Below are 27,829 nucleotides of genomic sequence, written 5' to 3'. Positions count from 1 at the left end.
CCGCACGGCAAAGAGAGGTGGAAAGAGGCATTTTGTTTCTTTAGAGAAGGCTTTTTCGTTTCCCTCCTTCCTCGCTGCCTCCGTCCTTTTTTCGACATCTTCCAGAGAAAGTCGCGCATGCGCGTGCTCTCATCACGCGGTGCCAGTGCGCGTGGTACCCATCTAGAAGTCGGCGAGTTGTCTTGGGCGTTGTCACTTTCCGAGCTCGTTTTTCTTTTCTTTCTTCTTTTCCTCCTTTCTTCTGGCCGTTGCCGCTGGCTTCTCCAATTTTTCCTGCTTCACTGCCTGCAAGTTTCACCTTGCTGATACCCCGGCGCATCCCTCCCTCCTCCAGCGCCGGCTGCTTGTGTCTCCACCAACCGTGGCAAAGCAGGGCGTTTCTTGACAGATCCCCGAGAGAGATCGAGGCAAACGAGAAAGAAAATCGCGAGAACAGAAGAAGAGGAAAGGAGAGGAGGAGTGAAGAAAGAAAAGGACAAACGAGGCAGGAAGGGGAGAGAAGGAGAGAAAGACCCTTCGCGACGCGGAGTCTGTCGAGGTCCAGTGAGTCTTCGACGCGGCGACTTCACTGCATCGCTTCTTGTTGAAAAATGTTGAAGAAAGATCAGAAAGTGTGAATTAAAAATGCTTTTAAAAAGACACACACGTGGGCGTTTCTCTGGCCGAGCTGGAAAGTGGAGAAAGAGTTAGGCGTCCATCTCTTCATCTCTGTCGAGACATCCGAGACAGTCCCGCTCTGTTCGCTTTGTCAGCGGCTGCAAGAAACGATCTTTTTTCGGAAAAATCGCCTCTTCTTGGAGGACATCTCCACGTTTTTTCTCCTTTCCTTTCGGAGCCTGCCAACGATATCTTCCATCTCCTTCCTTCTCTTTGTCTCCTCTTTGTCTCCCTTCGCTATTCGTATAGGAAGAAACCCGGTTCCTCCCTTTTTTGGTGTCAAGAGTCGTTTCGGAGTTAGGCAAGATACCTTTCTCCAGCACTGCGACTGCTCCGGCAGCGAACAATGCTCATCAGGCTCAGGTTCCGAGGAATATACGTTTCTCTGCCTTCTTTTTTCGCCTTCTCGGAGTCGCTGTGTGAAGGAAAGTTTCGCGTCTCTTCGCCCAGGCCACCATGCCGCCTCTCCCCCCCTACCACGGCACTGCGGAATGCAGCGAAGTCAACTCTTCGTTCTCATCTCGAGAAAACGCTCCTCCCCACAGCGCGCGTCCTCCAGCCTACAATGATCACTCGTCCTACCAACTCTTCCACGGGCCGTCTTCGTACAGTCGACCTCCTTCTTCCGCTCATCCGTCTGCCGGTTCTTCGGAGCACCGTCCAGAGACTTCTTCGGAGCAGCCTCCCCCCGACTTCCCTCCGGAGATTTCCTTCGCGTTCCTCGTAAAATTCGCCGACGCAGCGTTCGCGCTGCAGCAGCAGAAAGGCGGCGCCTGCCCGTCTGCTCAAGAGCTCCTGCAACTCGCTGACCCTCTAGAACCTTGTCTCCTCTGCCTCGCTGCTCTCCATGCAAAAAAGAAAACCATGTCAGAAATCATTCACCTGTGAACGCACATTCATAAAACGCATGCGTGCGTGTGTGTCTCTAGACAATGCGTACAAATTTGTTTGTATGCGCCTACACACGTATTCATAGGTGCATATATATATATATATATATATATGCATACATGAAGTCACAGCGTTCACTACATTTGCAGGTGCTTTCTACTACTGTACATATTTGTATAGCTGCATTTACGTATATCCATCTAGATGATGTATAAATCTAAATTGATATATATATATATATATTTGTATGTATTTGTGTATGAATGTGTGCATGGAACGACTGCATTCACTACACTGTCGAACGTTTCTTTCTAAATAAACATGGTTCCGCCATTGTTTGAAGTTTTTGTGTATTTGTGTGTTTTCAGCATAACTGTGTCTGATGGAGTCAGTTGGTGTCGAATTGCGTCCACTCAACTGCCGCCTCTCCCGCCAGGTTCCTCAGACCCGCCGACGGAAGAAGATTTAAATGCGGCGGCTCTTGCCCTCTCCGGCTGCATCGTTCGCCTTGGAAATATTAGCATCACGCGAACTCCACGGTCGGTTGTTTCAATGCCTTTCTCATATAATGCAAAGTCATCCACCTCCATATATATATATATATATGTATATATATATATATATATTTATATTTCAACAGCCCTACAGACGTATTCGTATGCATGTACATATTTTGGATGCATGTAAATATGTACTTGTGTACATATTTATGTACGTGTTTATCAGTGAAGGCATCCTGTGTTGGAGGTAGTCTCTCCGTTCGTTTCTGGAGAGAATCTGTTTTCCACTAGAACTAAATGTAGGAAGGACAAGACATGTCGTGCGCATGCATATGTTCCTTTTTCTCTGTCCGCTGTCTCTCTTTCTTCGCCTTTGTTTCTCCCTCCGTCTGCATGTTTCTGTTGCTCTTTCTTCGCATCCCTCGCTCCTTTTTTCTCTCTGTGTCTACCGCTATGTGTCCTTTCCACCTCTCTCTTTTTCTCTTCCATATATCTCTATCCCTTCCTCTCTCCCTGTCTCTCTTCATGTGAACGTAGAGACTGCGTACATCGGTGCAGACGTAGACAGACGTTTTGTGTGCACCTCGTTCGCTGCTTGTTTTTCCTTTGTTTCGCTTCTTCTGGAGAGCAGTTGCTGGAGTGATGTTCTGTTTCTTCCAGAGGAAAGCACATCATCCTTGCCCGAGCTTTCCAAGTAATCTCTCAAAATTGCCAAGCCCTGGCCGAGCGGCTGCAGACCCAAAGGCGCCCAGAGGTGCGAGTCTGCAAAGCTTTCCAGACGAATTTTAATCAAAAAATAGTCACCACATGAAACCTTCAGACTGTTTGAAACCCGCTTTTAAAACTGGGAACTTACGAATCGTCCTGAGAAACTTGTAATTCATAAATTTAATTTCCTATGGAAAATTTGAAGAGGAATTCGATCGGTTCTCGTCTTTCAGTCTTCCTCGATTTCTCTCGAAAACGATGTCCAGAAACTCTTGTGAGTCCTCTGCAGAACAATGCCTTCGCTCAGACGACCTTGATCTCTCTTCTCGCCGACACCTGCTGTGCCTTGCTTCCTCTCGTCTTTCTTTTCTCTCCTCCCTTTCTCTCCGGCCTCTTCTCTGTCTCTTCGTCCTCCTCGACATTCGCTCGCTTCTTTCTTCTCGCGGTTCTCCCTCCCGGATTCGCTCTGTTTCACTCCTCCCTCCTCTCCTCTATCTGCTTTCGTCCATCTGTTTCCAGTCCGGACATCCTCTGTGTCGCCTGAAAGCTTTTTTCTCTCGACCCTCGCGGCGCCTCCGTCTAGCTCTCGTAGACCTCGGGTGTCTATACGCCGGAACATGTGTTTCGACTTGGGCAGTTCCCAACGCTTGTTCCGTTCTCAAAACTTGTCGCGTCTTTTTGCCTCTTCTCTCTCCTTGTAGGTAGTCTTTCCTTCCCTCCCAGAAGGCGGACACACAGCACCGCCGTCCTCTTCTCCTCCTTCTTATCCTCCTCCTTCTTATCCTTCTTCTGCTCCTCACCCTTCATCTCATCCGCCTCCGTCTTATCCTTCTTCTTCTGCTCCTCACCCTTCATCTCATCCGCCTCCTTCGTATCCTTCTTCTTCTGCTCCTCACCCTTCATCTCATCCGCCTCCTTCGTATCCTTCTTCTTCTGCTCCTCACCCTTCATCTCATCCGCCTCCGTCTTATCCTTCTTCTTCTGCTCCTCACCCTTCTTCTCATCATGCGTCTTCTTCGTATCCTCCTTCTTCTCATCCTCCTCGCGCTTTCTCTCGAGATGAATCTGTTCGCAATGCACCATTTCGACAAGCAACAGGCGAGCCGGAAGCAGCGGCCGCAGTAAGAGGGGAACTGCGGCAGTTTCCCGGCCAAGAGCCGAGGTGTACAGACACCCGACAGGCGCCCGCAGTGCCTCCGGCCGGGCACCAGCTGTACGGACAGCAGAGCAGAGGCGCCGACGATCTGCAAGCTCCAGCGGGACCGCAGAGACACCAAAGCAGTGGCAGCCACAGAAGTAGGAAACGAGAGGAAGAGAAAGGAAAGAGAATCAAGAGGGAGAAGGGAGAGAGACTATACAGGCGAGGGAAGAGAGAGCGAGAGACAGAGGAAGACAGGAGATAAGGGAGACAAAGACAGAGGAAAGGGGAGACTAAGAGAGCGAAGAAGGTGCGATTCGCAAAGAGAAGAAACACGCGAAACAGAGGCTGGAGGAAGGAAGGCTTTTTCAGTGCAAAGGGAAGGAGGCAGCAAGATGAAGAAGATGGGGAGCTGTCGGAATTCGGGGAAAGAAGAAACTCATCGTCACTAGAGGGGTTGTTTCGCTCTTGCAGATTTGTGCGTGTTTTCTCTTGCCTTCTCTACGGTGTAGGTACACCCTATCCAGCAACAGGACAGCCACAGCAGGGACAGCACGGACTGCGTCCGATGGGGGCAGAAAGTTTCATTCCTCTCAAAGATTTGACGGCGTATGTCGCTAAATGGACAATCAGAGCTCGCGTCGATGTCAAGTAAGGAAGCACAAAGGTGGAGAATCAGAGGCAAACAGCATCGATGTTTTTCTTCATTTCCTATATGCATATCTCTCTGTCTTTCATTTCTCTCTGTCTCCCCGTCCCGTCGTCTTTCTGTCGATCTCCCTCTTCCTCTGTGTCTTCGTTTCCTTCTGTTTGCGTGCTGTTCTCTTTTCTTGCTCGTTGTCTGCACCACAGTGACGTTGAGGGATGCGCATTCGCCCACTGAGGTTCGGGTGTACATACACTGCAGAACGCGTTTGTGTGAGCCGCTCGGGTCTGCTCCTCCGCAAGTTGTGCAGTTGAATCGATTCAGAGTGACGCATGCCGTGTTGTTTTTTCTCAGAGGAGACATTCGAAAGTATAACGGCGCTCGGGGACCCGGTCAGCTCTTCAATGTTGAGTTGAAAGACAAAGACGTACGTTCCTGATTTGTCTGTCTTCTTCTCTTCACTTTTCTTTTCGTTTCTTTTCTTCTCTTTTTTCCTTTCGTTTCCTCTCTCCTGTTCGACTCCCCTTCGCCCTTCCCCTTCGCCAGAATGTTATCGCCTCTTTTTCTCTCTTCTCTCTTCTTCGTGTTCGCTCTTTAGCATACCAGAGATGGTGGAGAGACACTGCAGCTGTCGGTCAGAAGAAGAGATTTGTTTTCTCGCAGCCGGCAGAGAGCGCAGATCTTTGTGATGAGGCTTTCGAGAGTCTGCGGGGAAGCGAATCTAAAAACATGGCGAGTCAAAGCGTTGCAAGGAGGGGACGGGGGAACCGGCGTTTCTGCGCCAAAAGTCATGAAGAAAAAACGCCGGAATTCAGTTGGAAGAAAAACAATGAAATTCACTCAAGAATTCGCGGCCTCTTCCGTCAGATAAACGAGTTCACCTAGCGTTTTCCTTTTCGACAAGAAAGGCCAAACCGGGTTCCGTTTTTCGGACTTTCGTTGGGAATTACCTCGAGTCTTCATTGCATGCAGGGAGAAATTCGAGCGACGTTCTTCAACGCTGCAGTCGACAAGTGGTACAATATTCTCCAAGAGGGAAAGGTAAGGTTTTTTCTCTTGAGGAGAGTCGCAATGAAATCTCCATTCTTCACTCTGTTTGACACACATATCTCTGGGGCTTTACCGAGGCATTCTGCTACTCCCCTCAATCTCTCTCTGTTTGTCTCTGCCTACATAACTACGCATGAACGTGCATGCATCTGTTTGTGTTTCTGCGTGTATGCGATGTCTGTATACAAGAAGACATATATAGAAGTATCTGTGTCGATACCTATATACATATATGCACCTATGCATGCATGTGTATGAGAAGGTATATTATGGGGGGACATCTTTTTGTGCGTTTGGAGGATCCCTTCGCTTCAAAGTGATTTCTGACGTTTGCATGTCGTTGCCAGTCTCTTCCGTTTGCGCTGTACATGCGCGTCCCCCACAATTTGTGAGCATGCGTGCGAAATCTTTTCTTTTGAGGTTTACTATTTCCGCGGAGGATCCGTGAAGCCCAAGAACCCTCGCTTCAATCACACGCGTCACGACTACGAACTAACTTTCGATGAAAAATCTTCAATTGTAGAGGCAGAATCAGGCGCCGATATTCCCTCCATTTCCAGGTATTTTCTTCGAAATTTGTCCGTCCTTTGTCTGCATGTATATAATATATTTATATATATATATATATATATTTATAGATATTTGTTTTTATCAGGGATGTCATGCACATGACAACTCTCTGATCCGTCTTTCTCAGGTCTTGCTGACAGCTCTCGCAGCTTAAGATAATCTCTCCTAGTCCTATATATATATATATATATATTATATGTTTATATCTATGTGTGTATAGATATTTGTGTATGTAGATGTGTGTAGCTATATGTATATATATATATATATATATCTATATGTAAACAACTGTATCTGCGGAGGTATGTAGATCAATGAGTACACCACATAAATGTAGCTGTTTGTGTCTACATATGTAAATGTGTGCGCAGGAGTGGATCTGTCTGTGAGTTGTTGTGTTCAGAGCGGATCTGGTGGACATCCGCGGAATTGAAGAGAAGGAAGTGAATTCGACAGTCAGCCTGATTGCGATTGTTCACGATTATAGGCCTATTCAGTCCATCACCATCAAAGTACGGCAATCCGCGCAGTTAAAAAGAAGAGAAGAAAACCACAAGGAATCCCTCCAGTCATTCACACAAAAATATCCGTAGATAAATATATATATATATATATATATATTCATACAGAGAGAGAGGTAGACAGAGAGATATAGATACTTATGTATATATCTCTACGTATTTGTATAGGTCTGTATGTACGAATTTTTCTGTAGAGAGGAAGAGACGTCGGTGGAGATCGCTCTAGAGGTGCCTACAAACCCATAGCCACATGTTAGCTTATGTATGTATATATATATATATAAATATATGTATATTTATTTCTTTATTTATTTATTTATGTTTCAGTCTATTTCGTGTACCTTTGTCTCTTCCCCAATCGGGTATGTCGTTTTACTCAGTCCTCGGGATGTCTGCGCCTGTGTTTGCATGCAGTCAACGGGGCAGCAGAAGCCGAAGCGTGACGTTTTTCTCGTCGACGAGGGAGGTCGGTCTCTGGTCCTTACTCTCTGGGGAGAGAAAACGGAGACTCTTCCAGAGGAGCAACTTTGTCAGAAGCCGCTTGTTCTCCTCAAATGTACGTCCACCACAGGGCCTGCGCATGCATCGACGAACGTCCAGACGCAGCGCCCATGCCTTTTCACACAAGCAGAACAGTCAATCTCACCTTGCCAGCTGCTGTGTCAGCCGTCGTCTCAGGCACATGTTGCTCTGTGTGTCAGGATCAAGGAAAGAAGGGTGAATCCGGTTTCAGTCCACGTTCTCCAATGCAGACTTGCCGGTTAGACTATCCGGTTCAAGAAAAAACGAGTGCAGAGATGCCTGCTTTTGAGGTTCGTCCTGTACCGTGGTTGTCATCGTCTCTTCAAAAATCCATTTCTTTTTCCGCAGCGGTGAAAGTCGGCGACTGGAATGGGAGGAAACTCGATTCGCAGGGAAACACACGCGTCGAACTCTTCCCCGACGGCAACAGAGCCGCGGAGGTTCAAGACTGGTGGAACCAAGTAGGCGAAAACAGGTTTATCTGGGTGCTCCTTGCGTACGAGTCGCAAACGATTGCATCTGGACGTTAAAGACTTGAAAGACACACACGGTGTGCATTTCGAGAGGAGTACAGTGATACGTAGAAAGACGCAAAGACGCTGCTGCTGCGGATGTGTGGAGACAGAGGTCGCGGCGTCTGTACATGTGGAGTGAAACAGAGAGACGGAGACGTCTAGGCGTTGCAGGAAGATCGGCAAGAAGGTGCAGGTGGAGAGAGGAACCAAGAGAGGTGCATGGAAGCAGGAAGACTGATAGGCACAGAGACTCAGACAGAAAGCGATCCAGTGGGTTAGGTAGTTCCTTGTTTTTTTTATAGGTTGTCCGGCGTAGGCTTGTAAATGGGTGCGTCGGTGCGGATCTTCTTCAGTTTTTTCTCTCGAACATCTCCGGCTGTTGACTGTTTTTCAGGAGGGAAGTCGACGCGGGAGCTTCGCGTCCCTTTCTGGCGGGGGGTTGGCCGTTGGGCGCAAAGAAATCCTAAAATCGCTCGAACAAGTTGCACAGGAGGCGGCACAGGCTGAAGCTGCTGTTCGTAAGTCTCCTTTCCTGCCTCACTGTGGCGCATGCAATCCAGTACACGGTGGCCACCCAGTCAGTTTCTGTGTCTGCATTCCGAGGAACGCACACAGCGACGTTTTTCACACAACGACGCTTTTCTGACTCTCTCAGTGTACCAGTGAGCATATATATATATATATATATATATATATATATATATACATGTATGATATTCAAGCTGAAGGTGAGTGTATGTAACTATATCTGTACCCATATATATATATATATAGATATATATATATTATCTCTATGTTGAGATGGATTTGTGTACCTTGGTGATTTCTACGAGTTTCTCCCTGTGCACTTTTAGAGGTGTGTGTGTGTCATGTGGGTGAGACGACTGAAACGGAGCTGCTGCCGAGCACTCGAGAGAATAGCGAAAGAGTTGCTCTTCTTTCCTGTGTCGCATGCTTCCGAAAAAGTCAAAAAGAAGAGGTTTCTGTCTGTTCCTTCTCAGTGTCGGACAAAGGCGTCTACGCGACTTCCTGTGCCCTCCTGGAACGCATCGGGGACGACCGATTTTCATGGCCGTAAGAAAAAAAGTCTCCGTCAGAGATGAGTCTTCTAAAGAATCGCCTCTGGTGCCTACCATGCATGTTCTCGACGATCGCTTTGTGTTCAATCAAAAAAGCAGGCAACTTCGGCCTTTTTGTTCGTGTATAAATCTCTACTGGTCTGCATCTATCTACACGTAAAAGTATGTATATATATATATATATACGTATATATACATGTATATATACATTTATAAATGTGTATGTGTAGGTTTGTGCCCGTGTATATGCCGTAGCACAACTGTCTTCGCAAGTCTGTGTAGGTGACGAAATAAACAGTGAATCGTAAGGCTCTCTGCACAGGTTCACTTTGTCTACAGACATGCGCTATACCAATACATATACATATATATATATGTATATATAGTTTTATGTGTGTATGTGTGTCGTCGACTTGAACTGGAAGCTGGGACCTGTGGAGCGATGTTCGCTGTTCTTTGCAGAGCCTGTCCGGATTGCAGAAAGAAGATGAACGAGGAGATGCCACGGTGCTGGCAGTGCCCGAGTTGTCGAAAGCAGTGCGAGCAACCGAATCACACGTACATGTTGAATTTGTCTTTGATGGATTTGACGGGGTCTCTTCGCTGCAGCTGCATCGGAGAAAAAGCTGAAGAATTCATGGCCAACACAAAAGCTGAAACTGTGCTTCTTCTCGCAGAACACAGAGCTCTTGACGAACAGGGACGCTCCTTCCAAGACATTTTCGCTGACGCGAATCTCGAGGTACGTCTTTTTTCTATCCCGATGTTCATGCAGATTTACTCGTTTGTAGATGTGTCTGCAAAGAAAAAAGTTCACATGCGTGTACCGTCAAACATATATATTTACGTATATACATACACATATATACATACATATACATACATATATACATATATATATATATATATTTCTATATGCATACGTACCTGTATGTAGATATAATAGATATATATGTGTGTGTGTATCTGTTTAAATGCTTGTGCCAACGACGTCTGTTGGAGGGTGGAAACGAAGAGGCGGTGCGGTTGTCTGTTTTTCAGTGAGTGGCGTCCGGCATGTCCTGTCTCTCTGGAACAGCTCTGTGGTGCGAAACGAGGCGTGCATGCACACCGGTGTAGCGCATTGAAAGGAGTTGTGTTCGCTTGCCATCGTTTTCGCGCAGGAGTGGATCTTCCGGATTTGCTCGAAGTACGACTCGTGGATGGATGAAGTATCGATCAAACAGAGAGTGGTGGCTGCAGCGCCTCTGTTTCGCAGAGTCGGCGAACAAACGCAGCACCGTCTCGACTTCGTTCGAACTGCTTTCCACCATTTAAACATTCCTTTACCTTGAGATGCCGCTCTCTCGAAAGCATCATGGCCAAAGAACAAAGGCGCAGATATATATATATATATCTACATATTTTTTAATATTCACATTTATATATATATATATATATGTATATATATATATATATGTATATATATATATATATGTATATATATATGTATATATATATATGTATATATATATATACTTGTGTATTGGTGTCTGTGAGAAGAGACAGAGCACAAGGGTACACATGTTGGGTGGAAATGCGATGACATTTGATTGGGACTGGGCCTTTCAATCTCTCGTGTAGGGGTTGTTTTGCGAGTGGTCTCGTGCTTCGTCTTGTTTTTTTTCGTCTGCATGCATGCATGCGGATTTCTCTGGGACGTGAGTGGAAGAAACCCAAGACTTCTTCCCCGCCCTCGGCCTCTCGACTCCTTTCGCGTTCGCGGCTCTCGAAGTGCAGCAACGGCGAAGAAGGGGAAGTTCAACTCGGCCTCTGAGTTTTTTCATCTCTCCAAGTGTTGCATGAGGCCGTTGTCGAACTTCGTTTTTCACAAGAAAGCCTTGGAGGCTGGAGTGATGACGGTGCACATGTTTCTCGTTTTTTCCGACGTCGACGCATCTCTTGACACCGCTGTTCCCCAGAAAAAGGTAGTTTATATAAACCTAGGAATCACGCAGAAAACAGACTGAATTGACAGTAGTGGTCGCTGCATGGACAGTGATGTGTCTGTGCGCGTATACACAACGCTTTTGGAACTCGTTTCTCCGCGCCTCTTTGTCCTTTTCAAAGACTTCTCGGCTGAGTCTCGGGAAACAGGACGCAGGGAGCCGCCAGGCCTCTCAACATGCGCCTTGCCTTTGCCTTCGCTTTGCGTTTAAAGTCGTTTCGTACATAGGCCGAGGTTAGAAAGACAACGTCGTGTCTGCAGAAGCGGAATGTGGAGTTCCAAAATGCAGACTTTAGAGTTTTCGGTACCCGGCTTCAAAACTGCTAAGACGCTTCGGTGTCCCGGTGCCTTCAGCGTCTGGACATCGCCCTCAAACATCGCCTCCTTTGCAGCTCCAGGGGGCTCCGACTCAGTCTGGGGAGCGTCTTGGTCTTTCACAACTCACAGTCTTTGTTTTTAGAGTCGAGCAGAGTCGCCTCTCTCAAAGAGACTTCAGGGTCCAGATGCTGTTGGCGCCGCTCGAGGAACGGGTGAAGTTCGCTCATTTGAACGAAGTTTCGCATTTTCGAGAAGGGTGAAACGAATGCGGCGCTCCGAAGTCACCTTCGGCCATGAAACGGGAGCAACGACGGAACGGAGCTCTGGCTCAACGCGCGTTTTTGATTTCTGGGACACTGAAACTTGGAACAGGCTTTTCACGAGGCACTGCGCGCGGCCTGCATTTCCTCAAAATGCAGAGCCATGTTTCCGTACAAAGAGAAATCTGCATCACACAAGCACAAAAACTACAGCGATATCGTGCGGTGTCACACTTTCAACTTTTACACGGTTTCTCATCTCTATGGAAAGCGTGTGTACACCGACGAAACCTGTCTGCACTCTTCGCGTCCCCTCGCCTCCAACAACGAGAAGAATCTTCACTTGTGTTCGCATGGACAGAGGCAAGGAAACCTGTCAACCTGATCCTCCGTGTCTGAGTCGCCTCTGTTTCTGTCCGGTGAAACGCAAGCAGGCGCACCTGCGTCTATTGCGTTTGCGTTCCACTGTCTGGGTCTCTGCTCGGGAACGAACTACAACGGTGAAAGGAGGATTGTGGACGTGGACGAACTCGAGCTCTCGGATGATTCCTCCCCTGCTTGTACGTGAACGATGTACTCCTGTGTTGAACGTCGACTTGTAACGCGAACGAGAGTGATTTTTCAGTCTCCATCAACTACTCCTTTACCCGTGTCTGCGCCGCATTTTTTTTCGTCGCGCGAGTCGCCCAGCGCTCCTTTGTTCTAGAAAGCACCTCCTTTCCACATTTCCCCTTCTTCTTGTGAGTCTCTCCCCCCGGTGACTCGCATGTGCTCAAGAAAACGGATGTTTTTCCAGTGGCGATCTTCGTGGGGTGTCCACACACACTTTCTTCCGTGTCTCTGTTTCGTTCCCCGCGACTTCCGCAGCAATTACTCCAGCTCGTTATACCTGCTTTCTCCCCTTCTGCCCGAGGCCTCAAATCCCCTATTACCGCCCTCTTGAAATCCCCTTCAATCGAACAAAAGAGACTTTCTCTGCGGCTCCGCTCTCACGCTGCGGCACACGCAAGAGAGTTCCATGTGCATGCAGTTCGACTTGTGCGCGCTTTTTCGCAGCTGCACACTGGACACACATCCTCGCCGGCGTTTCTTCGCGTTTTTTGACTCTTTTTCGCGGAAACTGCTCTTTTTCTGCGCGCTCTTCTTTCTCTCGCCTCTTCTGTGTCCACAGTTGAATTCCCTTCTTTCGCGGAAGGCGATTATCCTTCAACACAGTCTCCCCTGCAAAAAGAAACGACGCCTCGCCGCAGTCGATTCGGATCCAGTGCTAGCCGGCGTCTCTGTCCTCGCCAGCGCGCTTGGCTCGCGCATTTTCGCGCCTTCTTTCCGGGCGGCAAACACACCAAACTTTCGGACGAAAGGCCACAGACTACCAAGCCGAGTCCTCACGGCAGACTGTCCAGGTCCTTCTTGCTCTCTGCAGCTGTGCGCGGATTCTTGTGCACTCTTCGCCTGTCTGCGCCGCTGAAACAAGAATGACGGCGACGCTCGACAAGAAAATCGGTGCGTCTCAAGGCATGTCCAAAAAGTCATCGATTTTCCATGAATTATCGCCTTCCTCTCAGGGGAAATGAATCGAGTCTCGTGAAAAACAGGAAGCAGACACACAGCACTTAAAAACGACAACTCAGGCCGTATATACGCGGCGCATGCGCTGTTTTTTTCGTTGCTCATCGACTTTCATATAAAAAAGACTTCCAGAAATAAACAACTCGCCATCCCGCCCGTTTATAAACTTCCTCAGTCTCTTCATACGTGTATATCCTTCGTATATATATATATAAATATATATATATATTTATTTGAGCATCGATGTCTCATTATAATATTACGCCCCGACCATGTGGCTGCTGGCGTTGAGAGACCATCCGAGCGACGAGAGCGGGAATTTCTTGCAAAACAGAGGGATGGTGTCGCGTGTTAGCGTCTAACATCAGCATATATTGATATATATATATATAAATATATATTGATATATATATTTATATATATATGTATATATATATATATATCAATATAGATATGTATGAATGAACAACCATGTGTATGTTTTTTAATGTTCTTTGGCTCTGTAAAAAACGATGCATTTATTTGCGAAGGATCGGTGTGGCGGCAGCTTTTTTTGTTGATGCTTTCAGCCTTTATAGGGGCGGGCGTGATGGCCTTTGCACTTGCGAAGGGATTCGTCGATTCGGAGAGAGTGAAGAAAGAGCAGGTGTACATGCTGGTCCGAAACGAGACGAAACGCTCTCTCGTCGAAGATTTGGGCTACAAATCTTTCCAAAACATTGCCGGAGTACGTTTGCAGAGCGAGAAAGGTTTGATGGTGTGTGAGGCGCAGAAGAGACAACAGAGTTTCCAGTGATACCCACCACTCGCGGCGCGAAGAGCGGCGCGAAGAGCGATACAAACGCTCTTGAAAACTCGCGATATTTATGCCTGCTGGTGTGTTTAGCAGGCTGCATGCACCCTCCACTTGACTCCTTTCCCGGAGCTTTCGCGTCTTCGTCATGAGGGAACTACAGAGAGAAAGTCTCGCCATTTTTGCGGGGGTGTTTCCGTGTGGAGAACGATGGCGAAACAGGAAATCTGTTGCGACAACTGTGTGTGGTGCTGAGATGGAAGTGGAGAAGATTTGAACGTTTCGGGTGTCAAAGCGTCCACACCTGACACCCAGGGCGCCTGTGTTCAAAGAGTCCTCTCACTTTTGCTACACGGTCAAGCGCCGCCTTTTTCGTTTTTCTTCTTCCCGCCGCTTCTCTCCACCGGCGTCTCCTGAAAAAGCCAAGCGTCAGTCAAACGTCTGCGAAGTGCCCTGAGGCTTCTTAGTGGGGTCGCGAGAGGTCCGTCCTCTCCAGCTTCGGCTGGAGCACTCTGTGTCTGGAAACCGGAATTTCGAAGCTCACCCAACCGTGGCGCAACTCGTCGCGTCGACTCAGCATCCAAAGTGTAAAGGCATGTGCGTTTGTCTTCTCTCTGCTGGCGTTTCTCCGCGTGTACGTACAGCTGGCGGACGTCGACATCGTCGTGATTTCGGTGAAGCCGCAAGATGCCGTTCAAGTGCTGTGCGACATTCGCATGGTCGTGGACAAGGAGAAACATCTTTTGATTTCGATCTGCGCTGGGCTGAGTCTCGACACTCTGGCTAGGGCGTTGGATCCGAGCGCGCTGAATCGCCGCATTTGTCGAGTGATGCCCAACACACCATCCCAGGTCGCGCGCGGCGTCAGCGTCTTTGCGCTGGGAGAAGGCTGCACAGACGAAGACCGAGTTACAGTGGAGTCGTTGATGACTGCGGTCGGAAGTTGCTACAGAGTCCAAGAAAAACATATCGCAGCTGCAGGCGCCATCAGTGGATCTGGTGAGCAGAGCTGTTTGCATAACTGCATGCGCGTGACCCCTGCTGGGCAACGTCGAAGCGATTCGTTTCGACTCGACTTCGTCTGCCCTTCCGCAGGTCGTTCTCGAGGTGCGCCTCGCCCCAGCGTTTCCATACTGAAATGGTTATGCATTTCTTCCCCTTTCGTTTGCGAAACGGTAATGGACACTACTGCGAAAAAAGGGTGGATGCGAAGCCTCGAACTCACGTGTATCCAGTCGCACATGCAGCTCCTTCGAACGCTGAAAAGGGAGGCGTTGCCCAGCCACAGGTGGTCTCCTGTGCACTGAAGTCCTGACTGCGATGGGAAGAGCAGGTCTGGAGTCTTCAAGATGAGTCTCCAGCGTCAAACGAGAGACAGAAGGAGCAAGAAATGCGCTGTGAAGCGAGGGATTTCCAGCCGCGAAGTCGGACCCTCAAAGGAGGGTGAACGTGGTGGATGATGTCGTGCCTCTCTTGCAAGCGCTCGGTTATCAAGCGCGTGTACAGATGTACCGTTTTTGCTTGGAACTGCTTGGTCACTTGTGTATGCCTGCGCGTCGTATTGTGAAGTGAAAACAGGAGGCTTCTCCTTGTCTTGGGTCCGCAGACGTCCATCTGGGCGTAGGAGGAGGTCTGGAGGGGGTCGTTTGGCTTGTCCTCTTTCGTTTCTCGTCAAGCGAAGCCGCGCTGTGGAGGCGACACCCCACAGCAGACTCTGGGTGAGACGCCTGAAATACGGAGTCTTGTCCGCGTCGCTCTGTGCAGCCGAAACCTGTAGAGAGAACTGCGTCTTCTGCGCTCAGGACCGGCATTCATTTTCACTCTCCTGGAGGCCTTGTCGGACGCGGGAGTTAAAAAGTAAGGATCCGCGCAGGGTTTTTCTTTCGCGTCGTGCAAGTGCGATTTTTTAAAAGCGCGAGCACCGACCAGTGTTTACGCAGCTCACACCTCAGCGTAGAAAGATTCCGCGAGTCACTCGTGCTCTGGAGTTTTGACAGAATCACCTTCGCTGTGTGCGGCGCCTTGTCTTCTTGAGACGTTCCTGCGTGTAGTCACGTCCAACGAGTTGCGTGTCTTGGAGTTTCAGCGGCTTGCCTCGGAAGCTGGCGCAGGACTTGGCGCTGGACATGGTAGAGGGAAGCGCTGCACTTGCTCGCGTGGAGTTCGGCAGACGACATTTCGCGGAGTTGAAGGACCAAGTGACTTCTCCGGGAGGCACGACGATTGCAGGCATTGCAGCTCTGGAACGCTGGGGATTTCGGAATGCCAGTAAGGAAGAAAAAAGGAGACTCGAGGCAGCCAGCGTACTCGTTGGATGTGGAAACGTGTACGATATGGAATCATGCTCAGTTTGGGAATTTCCAGTCGAAAAGTGAAGAAAGTCCATAAAACAGTATGGCGCGAAATCCGTTACCAGCTTTCTCAGGATACGTCGTGATAGGAAGTGTGAGTTTCCAGTGAAACCTTCGTCGAGTCTGCACCGCCTTCTCACGTGGTCGAGACGCGCGTTTGCCTGCGCGGCCGAAATCTGGCAAAAAGAGGTTGTGTCGCCTTCTGCTTGTCCAGAGGTCCAGACTCGAGGAGAGGCCTTAGTCCTCCCTGGAGGTCACAAGAAATGACAGTTGTCGCTGAGAAGCATGCATGCGTGTGGCGACTTCGAACTCGACAGGTGTCTTAGGATGCGCCCGCACGAGGGTCGCCAATTCTCCACTCCGAAATGCACTCGCCGTGGTCACATATTCATATATACACGTACATATGAATTTATGAATAGTACCTGCATCTGCTTCTTCATCTTATATATATATATAATCTATATATATATATATATATGAGTGAAGAAGAGAGAGTGAACGAGGACGGAGGCGAAGCTGTGGTCCGCTCTCCAGCATGACAGCGGGAGGCAAATGCCCATGATGCGTGTTCAAATGGAAGCAACAAGGTGGGGTTGCACCGCGTTCAGATTCAACGTGAGATACGTTTGAATGTCGTCGTGCTACCGACCACGGGAGCGGAAATCATCTAACGTGTAACTCCGTTCGAGGAAACCAACGAGCGCAGCTCCTGGTCGACGACAGCGAACCCAGCAACGGTCACTATATAAGTGTGTGAACATTTGCGTCTACGTATTCACGACCAATCCATATGAAGCAAATATCGTAAAAACATATACCAACAACATATTCAGATAAATGTGGCGAGATTCTTAATATATGAAGCTTCCTGTGGAACATCAGCTTCAGTTTGGCGGTGGGGGGCCGGCTGCGTAGGCCGAGGCCTCTGTTTACAAAAAGTGACGTCTGTGGTGTGTTCGTTTCCTCATTTCGCGTTTGTTTCTCTCTCCTGTCCTCTTCGCTTTCTGCAGTTATTCAGGCGATCGATGCAACTACTGATCGTGCGAAAGATTTGGATTGCTGAAGAGTGCATGCGCAGTGTGTATATTTTCCCTTTTCCTCGTGAAGGTAGAGTGGCCGTGCCGCCGTCGTCTTCTTTTCCAAAGGTAGAAAAGCGTCCATCGAAAACGTTTCCGTTTTCGGTCGTCTGGAGACAGCGGGACATTCTCGCGTTTTCGTCGCGAAAAATAAAAAACTGGCACTCGTCGGGCAAACTGTTTTGCCACATCCTTTTAGCTCACGGCGGACTTCGGATCAGACCAGAGGAGTTCTCAAATCACGGTGCGAGGACACAGTAACTTGAAACCTTCTCTGTTCCCGTCCCGGAGCTTTTTCATGGAGAACTTGTACACGGGCCACACACAGCGCCCATGCAGAGATTCTGTGTAGAGGCAGATGTAGAAAAAGAGCAGACAACGGAGATCGAAAAAGGTCGTTCAACCAGAGCTGCGTGTGTGTACGCAAAACATGAGATGCAGACGAACTGGACAACGCGTGTCAGTACACACAACTTTCCCGCCGCAGGTCTGTAAATTTCCTGTCGTCCCACTGAGGACATTCGGTACTGTCCGGTTTCCACTTATTCGGTTTTTGCTACGAACTCCTAGATCGGGGAGCTTTGGTGACAGTATCCATTTATCGTGTGACAGCTGCACTGCGTATGTAGTTGACACCTGTGAACATTATCTTCCTCCGTCCTTAGAGATACTTTTGAGTATGGAGAGAGAAAAAACGATGGAGAGTGTTTGCGTAACCTGGGTGGCTAGAGAGAACTATTGTGAAAAAATCGTCATCGAAGAACATGAGAAGGTTTGCACATGCTCCCTTTTCAATGCTGGCAACTCCCGTAGCCTGGAACCCCAGACTGGAAACAATGGCGTTTACTCAAAGTTATCCAGTTTCCTGTTGGTAACCAGAGAGAAGCAGGTGACATACGTGAGAGGTCTGTTTGAGTTGATTGAGAAAGATGGAACAGATGAATCCAAAGAGGACGGGTGGAGCATGTGAAAATCGGAACAGAAGCTTCGTGCTGCCCGACAAAGGGGGAGAAACGTAGCAGCTACATAGAGAGGCGGGAGCGTCAAGATGCCGAGAAATAAAGACGACGCGCATACAATGCCCGAGATAGTGTGAAAACAACACCGTTCAAGAGTGCTTTGTGCTCTTTGCTCCGTGCTACTGGGAAAAAAAGCCCAGCGATTCAACATCACCAAACCAAGCGATGCTTGGTGTCTTTCTTGGTGTGTCCGAATCGCGTGTTCCAGATGGGGGAAAGTTGCAGCTCGGCAAACTTTTTGCAAAGTTACTGATGAGCTCTGCGGCATTCGTTTCATTTGCTTCTTTGTCTTCTTGAGATTAAGAAGCAGTGCACCAATGACGACAAACAGCATGTGCGGTGTTGTCCGAGACCGTACAGAAGACATTGAGGGAAAAGCTGTGAAAAACGAGTTCGAGTGTCTCTAAACTGCAGGAAATGAATTCTTCCAGTGTAGACACAAAAAGTCGGAAAAGGAGCAGTGTGGTGTCTGCGTAACGGATATATTTCAGCAAGCGCTTTTGAAGAAACTGCAGTATCTGCAGACGCAGCAGCTGAGCTCTGACAACATTGTTTGCTGATGATGTGTTCCCTAGAAAACGCTACCATTTGAAACTGTGTAAAAATATACAGCAGAACTGCAGTCTCCACTTTCCTTGGTCTCCCTGATGGATCTGAGACACGCGTTTCCTGGGAGTGTCGCAGCTGCATCTTTGTCGCCACACGAGGAAAGCGCGTCGAAACCAGATGCGGACATACGATTGTGTCTTCCGCAAAACCAGCAGCTAGCTATCAAGGAAACTTGCCGTATCGAAAGACCCGCCCCCGGTTGCCACTCCGAGTTGCCAGCGTTGCAGAAGCCGAGCGTCGTTCCTTTTCTGCACTTCGATTCTGGAAAATTTCCGCCTGCGTTCCCTCTCAGAAAGGCTTGTGTAGTTTCGTTCGGAAGCGGTTTCTGCGGGCATTCGGTGCCTAGAAAAAGGCGAAAGTACCACGTTGTCCGCGCACCAGATATGTGCGTCTATGGCGGGAAAACGGCCTGGTAAGACTCTTACTGGCCACAGGTGGAAATTTGCTGCGGCTTTTGCGAAGTCTACCTAGCAGAAACGACCGCTGTTTGGTGACGGGAGCGAAGTGCGATTTCGATCCACGTGGTATGTGAGTTCCGAACTGCCTTGCGTTTCTGTGTTCGGCCTCAAGTGCACTCTGAATTGACTCGCGCTGTGTAGCAATTTTCATTTGTAGTGGCAAACGCCATGAATATCCTGCCGCTTCATTTTAGTGAGGGTCTGAGGGAGGCGACGCACAGCAGCGGGATCCTCGAGGTCGCGAGGGAGGCCGGCAAGGTCGTTCAGCCAGTTGCGAGGTATTTGTCCAACGCCAACAGCTGCGGAGTTCCTCTCGAGCTTAACCGCCTGCAAGTAAGTTTTCCTCTGTCGATGTGTTTCAGGAAAGCTTGTCTGTCTGTCATTCTATGTGCGCCTACTGAAGTCTCTGTCTAGACGCGTTTCATCCTCAAGTTCTCTGTTACGACCTCCAGGTATCCGTGTGAATTCAGTTTCTGAAGAACGCTAGGCACTAGTCGCTTCTTTGTCTGCCGCTCTCCGCGCGTAATGAATGCTTGGCAACAAGCGGGAAAACTTCCGCTCTGTCGATTCAGCCCCTTGGTTTTGCGGCCGAACCCTTTTTCTCCTTTATCGCTTCAAGCAACTTCTTTCGATCTCTGATCTATTGGGTATCACAGTCACGAGTTGGCATTCTGCACAGACTGTGAATGTAGGTCCACGGCAAGCGGAAGGTTTACCAGATCAGTGTGTCGGAAGTAGGATTGTTTGTCAAAAATTGTCGGCAGTTAAACGGAGCGTGTGTTTCCTGGAAAACCGTCGTTTCGCATTCCGGCACGTACCCCAACAGACTATCGGTTGCCCACGTGTGTGGCGCGGCGATTTCTTGTCTACTCGTTGAGAGAACATTCGATGTATTCCCGTCGGAAAACCACTTTTCTCGACTCGAAATACCTAGTTGCCTCAGGAAGGCCGAGTTTGCTGTCAACGTTTCGTTCTGTTTTTCTTTGAGGGCTGCGAAGTTTCCTTGGGAGTCCGCAGTTCGCTTTCCAGAAATCAACACGGTGTTTTGCCGCCTGGCACGCGTCCGTGTTCGTGTACAGAACAAGGGCGGACTGCTGGACTGCTTCCACCAGACACTCGGCGTCAAACTCCACTCAAACGCGTCGCAGCATGGCACCCGGCAAAGGGCGCCAGGTGCCAAATCCCGAACCACCAACGCTGGTTTGGTTCGCGCAAGTTTGTCGTCTGTTTCACTGAAGCAAACTGCCGAAGGCAACAGAAGTAGGAGCTCGACGACAGCGTCAAGCGACTCTGCTCGTCAATCCGACAGTTCGTCGCCGCCGCCGACCAATCGAACGGCGAGAAGGTGTCGCTCTGTGTCTCGGCCGCCAGTCAAAGGGGGATCCCCCGCTCGTGCCCCGCAGCGGAAACCTGCGGCGTTGTGGAACGCTCTTTCCCGCGAACTCGTGACAGGTTTTTCGGTCTCTGATGCGGCGAAACCACGTGGTATGCCGCCTCGAGTGCTCAGTCGACCGACGCTGAGGTCTCACAGTCGTGTCGCCGACGAAAACCTGAGTGCAACCGTTTCGGCAGCACCACGAAGACGTTTGGGCAATGCAGAAACGGCGGCCAAAAAACCTGAAGAAGGTAGTGGCACCGGACCAGGTGTGGACAGAATGTTTCCCCGAGTCGCACGGAGTAGAGCGGGGGGCTACGCGGTGGCAGCTGTGAGTTCGACTGCCAGCTCGGGAGAAATCAGCCAAAATTGGGGGCGCGCCGCGCCGGGTGTTGCCAGGAGTGTCGGATCGAGAAGATCGAGCACCTTCGGTTCCTGCGCCACTCCAGAGGGTAGGCGACAAGAGGTGTTTTTGTCGGCCGGCCGGGACAGCAAGAGGCGCGCAGAAACGCCTGCGCATCGCACTTGCAGCCTGAAACCTTCAGATCGCCGGACTGTCGTTGCTCGGCCCAAAGAAAGCACACAAAACGCGCAACATGAGAAGTGGACGCCCGCATCTGGCGCTCTGCGGTCAACGCTGTTTCCCCAGAGTGCTAGCGCGACTCGCCACACGCAGCGGCAGCTCCGCTCGACCAGCCAAGCAGGGTTTTTGGGAGGCGCCGTGACTCCGAAACGAGGACCGATGAGTCGGTCTAGTGCTGACGGCGTTGCGACCTCCAACACAAAGGAGGCAGCGAGGTGTGGCGCTCGTTCCACGCTGCAACGTGCAACACAGAGCCCGGCAGTCCCGACGCGGAAACCCCAGGCAAACGGGTCGGCAATGCCATTCTCCCTCGTTTCAAGACAGTCCGGACGACTACCGGCTGCCGCTTCAGCCACTGAGGGACCGGGCAGAAGTCGGGAGAGGGGCGTTTCATCTTTCAGAAGGTCTGGGTCGAAGATGCCGCCGAACGTTCCGAAGCTAGATCTCCGAAAGTGCATGCAGTTCCGTACTCGTGACTAGAAGCTTGTGATTGCACTGTGCTGTGGCGGCGATTCTAACTGCTTACGACTGTCAAGGAAAAAACAGATAGGTTTACAGCGTCAGCGCCCGATGGAGTGTGTCCGTGAGTCTGTCTAGACAGCCTCGTTCGTAAAATAGGAAAACGAGTCTGAATTTTTTCCAGCTCCAGGGCATATTTGTACGTGGACGCAGCTTTCAGGACGTAATCATACACACTGTAACGGGTTAGCGCCAACTGAAGTCTGCAGAGAGCAGTCTAAAGTGCAGACAGGTCCGTCGTCGTCTTGAAACGCATCGCAAAAACGGAACTGTCGACGTATGTCGCTGGTCAACAGCTTCCGCTGGAGAAACGGGGGACGTATTTCCGAGTGTCTTGTTTCTGGGATGTCGGCACTAGCTTTTCTCAGTTTCCACGCCAAGCATCGCACAGAAATATAGGTGGCGGTAGCAGGCACCATCTCATGAATACCGTCGCGCTGTGGATGTGTTGAAAAGCCGCCCGTCTTCTGCACGGTGCACCGCACACGGCGAAAGCCTCTCAGTACACATAACGTTTCTCGTACAGGGAAGAAGCGGCGGCAGCTCCGCCAGCCCCCCCTTGGTATTTTCCAAGCTGAGCCTCGCTGTTTGCTTTCGCTCTTTCCAGCAGGACTTTCTGGGCATTGTCCTTGTTTGCGGGTTTTCCCTTCCACGCGTTGAGGCAAGAAGCTTGCAATGCTCGGCCATAAGAGAAGGACAGAGCCCAGGGATGGGGTCCCATCCGGTTCATTGCGTTCAAATTGACGGAGGCCTCTTCTTCTGACTGCCCACCGGAAAGAAACATGACTCCAGGCAAAGCCGGCGGCACAGTGCGTCTGAGAGCTCTCACAGTGTAGAAGGCGACCTCCTCCGGCGAAGCCTTCGCGGGACAATCAGAGCCTTGGGTCACCATGTTTGGCTTCAGTAGCGCTCCCTCCAGCAGAACGTGGTGGTCGTTCAGAGCCTTGAAGACCGCCGCTAGCACACGCTCGGTGACTTCGGCGCACACGGTGATGTCGTGGCTGCCGTCTGTGAGAATCTCGGGTTCGACGATAGGGACGAGTCGATTCGCTTGGCAGATTGCCGCGTAGCGCGCGAGGCCGTGGGCCACCTCAGTGATAGACAAATTTGTAGGCTTTCCCTTTGCCGGGTCGATGCTGAGCACCGCACGCCACTTGGCGAAACGAGCGCCTGCCTCGTAGTACTTCTTGCAGCGCTCAGAGAGGCCGTCCAAACCCATAGTCGCCTTCTCGTCGTCTGTTCCCGGAAGTGTGGCTAGACCCTTGTCGACTTTGATGCCCGGAATAATGCCTTCGTTCTTCAACAGCTGAACCATAGATGTACCGGATGGGCTCTTCTGGAACAGGGTTTCCTCAAACAGGATTGCCCCGCTGATGTAGCTTCCAATGCCTTTCGAGGTGAAAAGCAGGTCACGGTAAGCTGCTCGATTCGCCTCCGTGTTTTCTACCCCGATACTGTCGAAACGCTTCTTGATTGTTCCTGTCACCCAACAGCCGAAACGCTCCAAAAAGGTGGCCTTGTGATTCGTTTGTGCCGCACGACGCACCAGACGTCTCACCTCAGCTAGAGCTGCTCGTGGTGCCACAGTCAGTGGGTTACACGACTACATGTTAAACCGTTTGCACCCGAGAGTAAGCCGTTTTGCGCTCTAAATTCGGGAGTGTCTGAACTCCACCAGCGATTCCACATGATTGCACGAACAAGTAACGAATGCGCTGTTTCCCACAACGGCCTTGAAAAACCCTAACGTAGATGATGCGTTTGTGTAAAGAAGCTGTTAAGATCCGGGGATTCCTTCCCAGTTCTACTTGTGATGGAGCGACGGTTGCGTGACAGTGCTTTTCTAACCAGTGTGAATATGCTAGTGCAAAAGTCACGTGCGCATTCGTCTTTAACGTCAATTCGAAACAGAGATGGGGTTTCCAGAATCCTGTAATTGTAGGGATGTTACTCTGAGCAGGTAGGAAACTGTAACCGCCCACCAGTCGATTCATCAGCGGCGAGAATGCCTTTCCCTGGCGAAGCGATAGCCTTCGCATTTTCCGCCAGCTCCTTCGCGATTTCTTGAGATATGTTCACCTGCTCAGCAACGACCGGCGCACCGCCACACGGTTTCCGTACCCTATCATCGCGCTTGGCGTTTGAACATGGCGAAAAGACGTGTCAGTGTTTGGCAGAAAAAAGTATCAATGGGGTCTGGCGAGAAGCCGCCATACGCACACAGCCGAACCAGTGAAAAAGCTTCCGAGACTAGTTTCTTTTGGATAATTTCCTACAGAGAAACCTTACCATTTTCTCCGCGGAAATCACTCTTCACTTGCTTTCCGTTGCTGGAACAGACCTTCGCGTAAAAAATAACTGTCAACACAAACAACTCTCTCTAGACATACGCAGTAAATATCCTTGAAGATCTGCACCGAAATTTAGAGGCAAGCCAATAGATTTGCCCCACAGGTAACACCGCACCTCGTGCTGATTGCCGGAAGCATCTGGTTGAATGCGGCCGCAGTCCTAATTGCTTGGAAAGGCCAGTCTTCGCTGCTAAAATAGCGACAGTGCGACTCAGCAAATCGTGTCAGACCCGTGACCGCAGCTACCGTTTTATAAGACTCCACAAACTGGTTGTGCCACTGCCAATGTGGCATTGTTAAGTCAAACAGCCCCCTTTCGAATTTGGACACTAACCCCCCTTTGCTTCTGGCAGACACATCCCACACTACTGTGCTGAAGTCTTAGCATAGCTCGCTGCTACAGATTCCACAACTCAGTTGTCCGATTCGTTAGTTTCACGTGGCTCATTCAACAGTGCAAGATCCTGCGTTTTTTCACGAGGCACCGCTACTTTACTTGCAGCAACCACGGCCCACAGGATTTCTTGCGTAAATCTGTTTTGCTGTCCATGCACGGGAAGTTCAACGCTTCATCGACGGTGGCTCTGGCTTTTGCGAGGTTCCTCCACCGCGACATCAACACCACTGTCCTTTCTGCCGGCTGCCCGCCGCGGAAAACGGTTTTTGTCCGCAGACGCACTGCGTTCGTCTCGCGGATACAAGTTTGTCCAGCGCAGCTTTCCACCGTTCAAACTTCACCGACAGGAAACAAGCTGCGTTCTAGCAACATGACGTACTCTCCACCCCGTGGTCTACCTGCGTCGAAGTTCCCTGGTTCCACGTTCGTTTCGAGCCACGGCGACTGAATCACGCTTCACATCGGCGCACACTCAACACGGGTACGAGACTGCGCAAGACAAAATCGCATCCGTTCTCATCCCTTTGCAGAGCAGCACGGTTGTGTATCCACCGATATTCTCTCCACGCGTTTAGTACACGTAGCGTTTCTCGAAGAGGGATGAAGCCGCAGCGGCCCCGCCTGCACCGCCGCCGTATTTGCCGAGCTGTGCCTCGCCATTGGCGCGCGCGCGCTCCATCAGCACTTGCTGTGCCTTGGCTTTGTTTTCGGGGACACCCTTCCAGGCCTTCAGGCAGGAAGCCTGGAGAGCGCGGCCGTAAGAGAAGGAGAGCTGGAACGGGTGGGGTCCCATCTTGTTCATCTCGTTCAGGTTCAGCGAAGCGTCTTCCTCGGACTGGCCTCCGGAGAGAAACATGACGCCGGGGAGCGCAGGCGGGACCGTGCGCTTCAGGCTGCGGACGGTGTAGAAAGCAATCTCCTCGTGAGACGCCGGCTTCGGGCAGTCCGAGCCGTGGGTCACCATGTTTGGCTTCAGTAGCGCTCCCTCCAGCAGAACGTGGTGGTCGTTCAGAGCCTTGAAGACCGCCGCTAGCACACGCTCGGTGACTTCGGCGCACACGGTGATGTCGTGGCTGCCGTCTGTGAGAATCTCGGGTTCGACGATAGGGACGAGTCGATTCGCTTGGCAGATTGCCGCGTAGCGCGCGAGGCCGTGGGCCACCTCAGTGATAGACAAATTTGTAGGCTTTCCCTTTGCCGGGTCGATGCTGAGCACCGCACGCCACTTGGCGAAACGAGCGCCTGCCTCGTAGTACTTCTTGCAGCGCTCAGAGAGGCCGTCCAAACCCATAGTCGCCTTCTCGTCGTCCGTCAGCGGAAGAGTCTCCAGGCCCTTGTCGACCTTGATGCCCGGGATGATCCCCTCGGCCTTCAACAGGTCTACCATCGGCACGCCCGACGGGCTCTTCTGGTACAGAGTCTCTTCGAAAAGGATCGCGCCGCTAATGTACTGGCCGAGACCCTTAGTGCTGAAAAGCAAGTCACGGTAGAACGCGCGGTTCGCCTCGGTGTTCTCAACTCCGATGCTGTCGAAGCGCTTCTTGATGGTGCCTGGTACATAACCGACAAAACAGTTCATAAATTCGTTACTCGCGCTGCCTTGACGGTAAGACAGCCTCAGTTCAGCAAATGACCCAGTCGCTCCTGTCAAGAAACTGCCTCGTAAAAACAAGGGCTCGAAAACACCGCCTTCTTTCACTGCACTCGACAGGTGTGCACAGATACAAAACGAGGTCACACGCAGGGGAGCTATTCGGCGACTACCCTAAAGCTACAGACTTCCAAGCGGTACAGTTATGAATATCCTGATGAGGAGAAAAGGGGAAAGACAATGCCGCTTTTTGATGCGCAAGTCAGACTGTTTGAAACTCACCAGTGGATTCATCGGCTGCAAGAATACCCTTGCCCGGCGCTGCAATCTTCCGGGCGTTCTCGGCCAGCTCCTTGGCCACCTCCTGGGAAATGGGAAGACCGTATCCCGACTGTTCACAAAAACCACAAGCACACAGACACCCCTAAAATAGCGAAAAGAGATCCAGTGCAACATGTGTCCGCTACGGCTGCCTAGCCACACATCCGTGCCTGTGCCGTCTCTGTCGTCGCAGCCCGGGGGCGGGGGGGATGGCAGGCGGCAAACGGGAGCACCCGCCGCGCCACAAAAACTAACGAGACCCCTTATCCTTTGCCACTCAGTGTGAGTGTAACGTTCGCTCCAAAACCCTGAAAAAGATGCTACGCAGACAGTCTGAAAGCGCGCCCCTCCACCTGTGCAAGCGTGCGGACACAAAGCGACAGGATTGAAAAACCCGGACGCAGTCAATTGTGGTACGGGGACGACTGGACACCCAAGCAGAAACACGCACTGAGTCGCTCCCCCTGGATGGTTTTGACGCTTACCATGGTGGGAAATGTGGATTGAATGCGTACACAAAAAAGCAGAAAGAATCGTGCGTAAAAAACGGCAAAAAGTAAGGATATGAACTTTACCATCGGGTGTATGTACACTCTGCATCCCGTTGCGGACCGGGTCCGCGGCGGGAGCTTGCCGTTTGCCGCCGAGGGGTTGACACCACGCGTTGGCATTGCAATTCGCTCTACAATGCAAAGCATCGTCCCAGTGGCATGCGCAAGCGATCCCACGCTCTGATGTGACGGATGTGATCCCCACTGTGTTACTGAAACACGGGGTGGTACCTGGCGTGGCGTTGCCTTCAAAAAAGTTCTCGTTTGCGACGTCTGTGTGCGCGGTTTTCCCTGTCACACTGTCCTGCCCCTGCCACCCAGTCCCAGTACACGACGTAGTGTAATTGTGTCTGCTGCTCCCTCTCTGCAGGCCCCCCGTCCACCTGTTAAAGGAGACAGCCGTTGCATGAAAAAGCTTATCTCTGTGCGATTTCCTCCGCGTGTGTAACTTCGTGCAGATCACTCTGGGGGTCAGACTACGTGATTCAATACTCGACACCTAAAGGACAAAAGCCGAGAAGATCTTGCTAAATTCGTATGAAGGTTGTGTGCGGACTTTCGGGGCTGAGCAGAAACGGTGTCGCTCACGGCCATCGGGTTGTCCGTTGTGGACGTGGCTCTACTGAGGCACGCGGCAAAAGTGGATGAAGAGATGGTATATGTTTGGAACTCCGCGTTAAGCGGAAGCACGCACACGGTGTGGCCTCGCGGGAGTTACACTGGCTCACGTACTCCTCACGCACGTAAGGGATGCTGTACAAAAGCTGCAAAACAAGAGGCTGCGGTCCCTCTGTGGACAGTCCGGGGCACTCTTCGTACGCCCAGTGCTGTTGCACATCTGAAAGTTCCTGACCCAAAAAAAGATGCATCATCATACCTGCTGGAAGACACGCTGGACACG

The 27,829-nt window shown here is 50.6% G+C and overlaps 5 protein-coding genes across 5 annotated transcripts; 3 read left to right on the top strand and 2 right to left on the bottom strand.

Annotated features, from left to right (window-relative positions):
• Positions 1–26: 26 nt before the first annotated feature.
• On the top strand, positions 27–10,959 carry TGME49_236080 (replication factor-a protein 1 (rpa1) subfamily protein). Its single transcript, XM_018780451.1, has 15 exons — positions 27–1,523; positions 1,917–2,087; positions 2,709–2,802; positions 3,458–4,052; positions 4,407–4,545; positions 4,895–4,967; positions 5,513–5,581; positions 6,011–6,150; positions 6,564–6,672; positions 7,096–7,237; positions 7,552–7,664; positions 8,113–8,236; positions 8,720–8,792; positions 9,260–9,539; positions 9,961–10,959. Exons 1-15 carry the CDS (start codon positions 1,114–1,116, stop codon positions 10,129–10,131), a joined length of 2,703 nt encoding a protein of 900 aa, XP_018635804.1. The 5' UTR covers positions 27–1,113; the 3' UTR covers positions 10,132–10,959.
• A 945-nt stretch (positions 10,960–11,904) lies between these two features.
• On the top strand, positions 11,905–17,141 carry TGME49_236070 (pyrroline-5-carboxylate reductase; the record flags this gene model as incomplete). The annotated part of the gene is made up of 8 exons (XM_018780450.1): positions 11,905–11,922; positions 12,534–12,626; positions 12,766–12,865; positions 13,501–13,658; positions 14,369–14,723; positions 15,527–15,581; positions 15,811–15,992; positions 17,089–17,141. The coding sequence occupies 8 exons, from the start codon at positions 11,905–11,907 to the stop codon at positions 17,139–17,141; spliced, it is 1,014 nt and encodes a 337-aa protein (XP_018635805.1).
• Positions 17,142–19,001: 1,860 nt separating this feature from the next.
• Positions 19,002–22,188, top strand: TGME49_236060 (hypothetical protein). Its single transcript, XM_018780449.1, has 2 exons — positions 19,002–19,573; positions 20,320–22,188. Exons 1-2 carry the CDS (start codon positions 19,409–19,411, stop codon positions 21,676–21,678), a joined length of 1,524 nt encoding a protein of 507 aa, XP_018635806.1. The 5' UTR covers positions 19,002–19,408; the 3' UTR covers positions 21,679–22,188.
• TGME49_236050 (fructose-bisphosphate aldolase, putative) lies at positions 21,835–24,362 on the bottom strand (the record flags this gene model as incomplete). The annotated part of the gene is made up of 3 exons (XM_002368949.2): positions 21,835–23,196; positions 23,700–23,839; positions 24,184–24,362. 3 exons carry the CDS (start codon positions 24,360–24,362, stop codon positions 22,217–22,219), a joined length of 1,299 nt encoding a protein of 432 aa, XP_002368990.1. The 3' UTR covers positions 21,835–22,216.
• A 16-nt stretch (positions 24,363–24,378) lies between these two features.
• Positions 24,379–27,811, bottom strand: TGME49_236040 (fructose-1,6-bisphosphate aldolase). Its single transcript, XM_002368948.2, has 3 exons — positions 26,863–27,811; positions 26,339–26,447; positions 24,379–26,016 (listed from the first exon to the last, which is right to left on the bottom strand). The coding sequence occupies exons 1-3, from the start codon at positions 27,073–27,075 to the stop codon at positions 25,037–25,039; spliced, it is 1,302 nt and encodes a 433-aa protein (XP_002368989.1). The 5' UTR covers positions 27,076–27,811; the 3' UTR covers positions 24,379–25,036.
• Positions 27,812–27,829: the final 18 nt, after the last annotated feature.

This window comes from Toxoplasma gondii, chromosome X, assembly GCF_000006565.2.
Source record: "Toxoplasma gondii ME49 chromosome X, whole genome shotgun sequence".
Taxonomy (NCBI): domain Eukaryota; phylum Apicomplexa; class Conoidasida; order Eucoccidiorida; family Sarcocystidae; genus Toxoplasma; species Toxoplasma gondii.
Note: the sequence above shows the minus strand (reverse complement) of the source record. Positions and strands in the feature narration are given on the sequence as shown.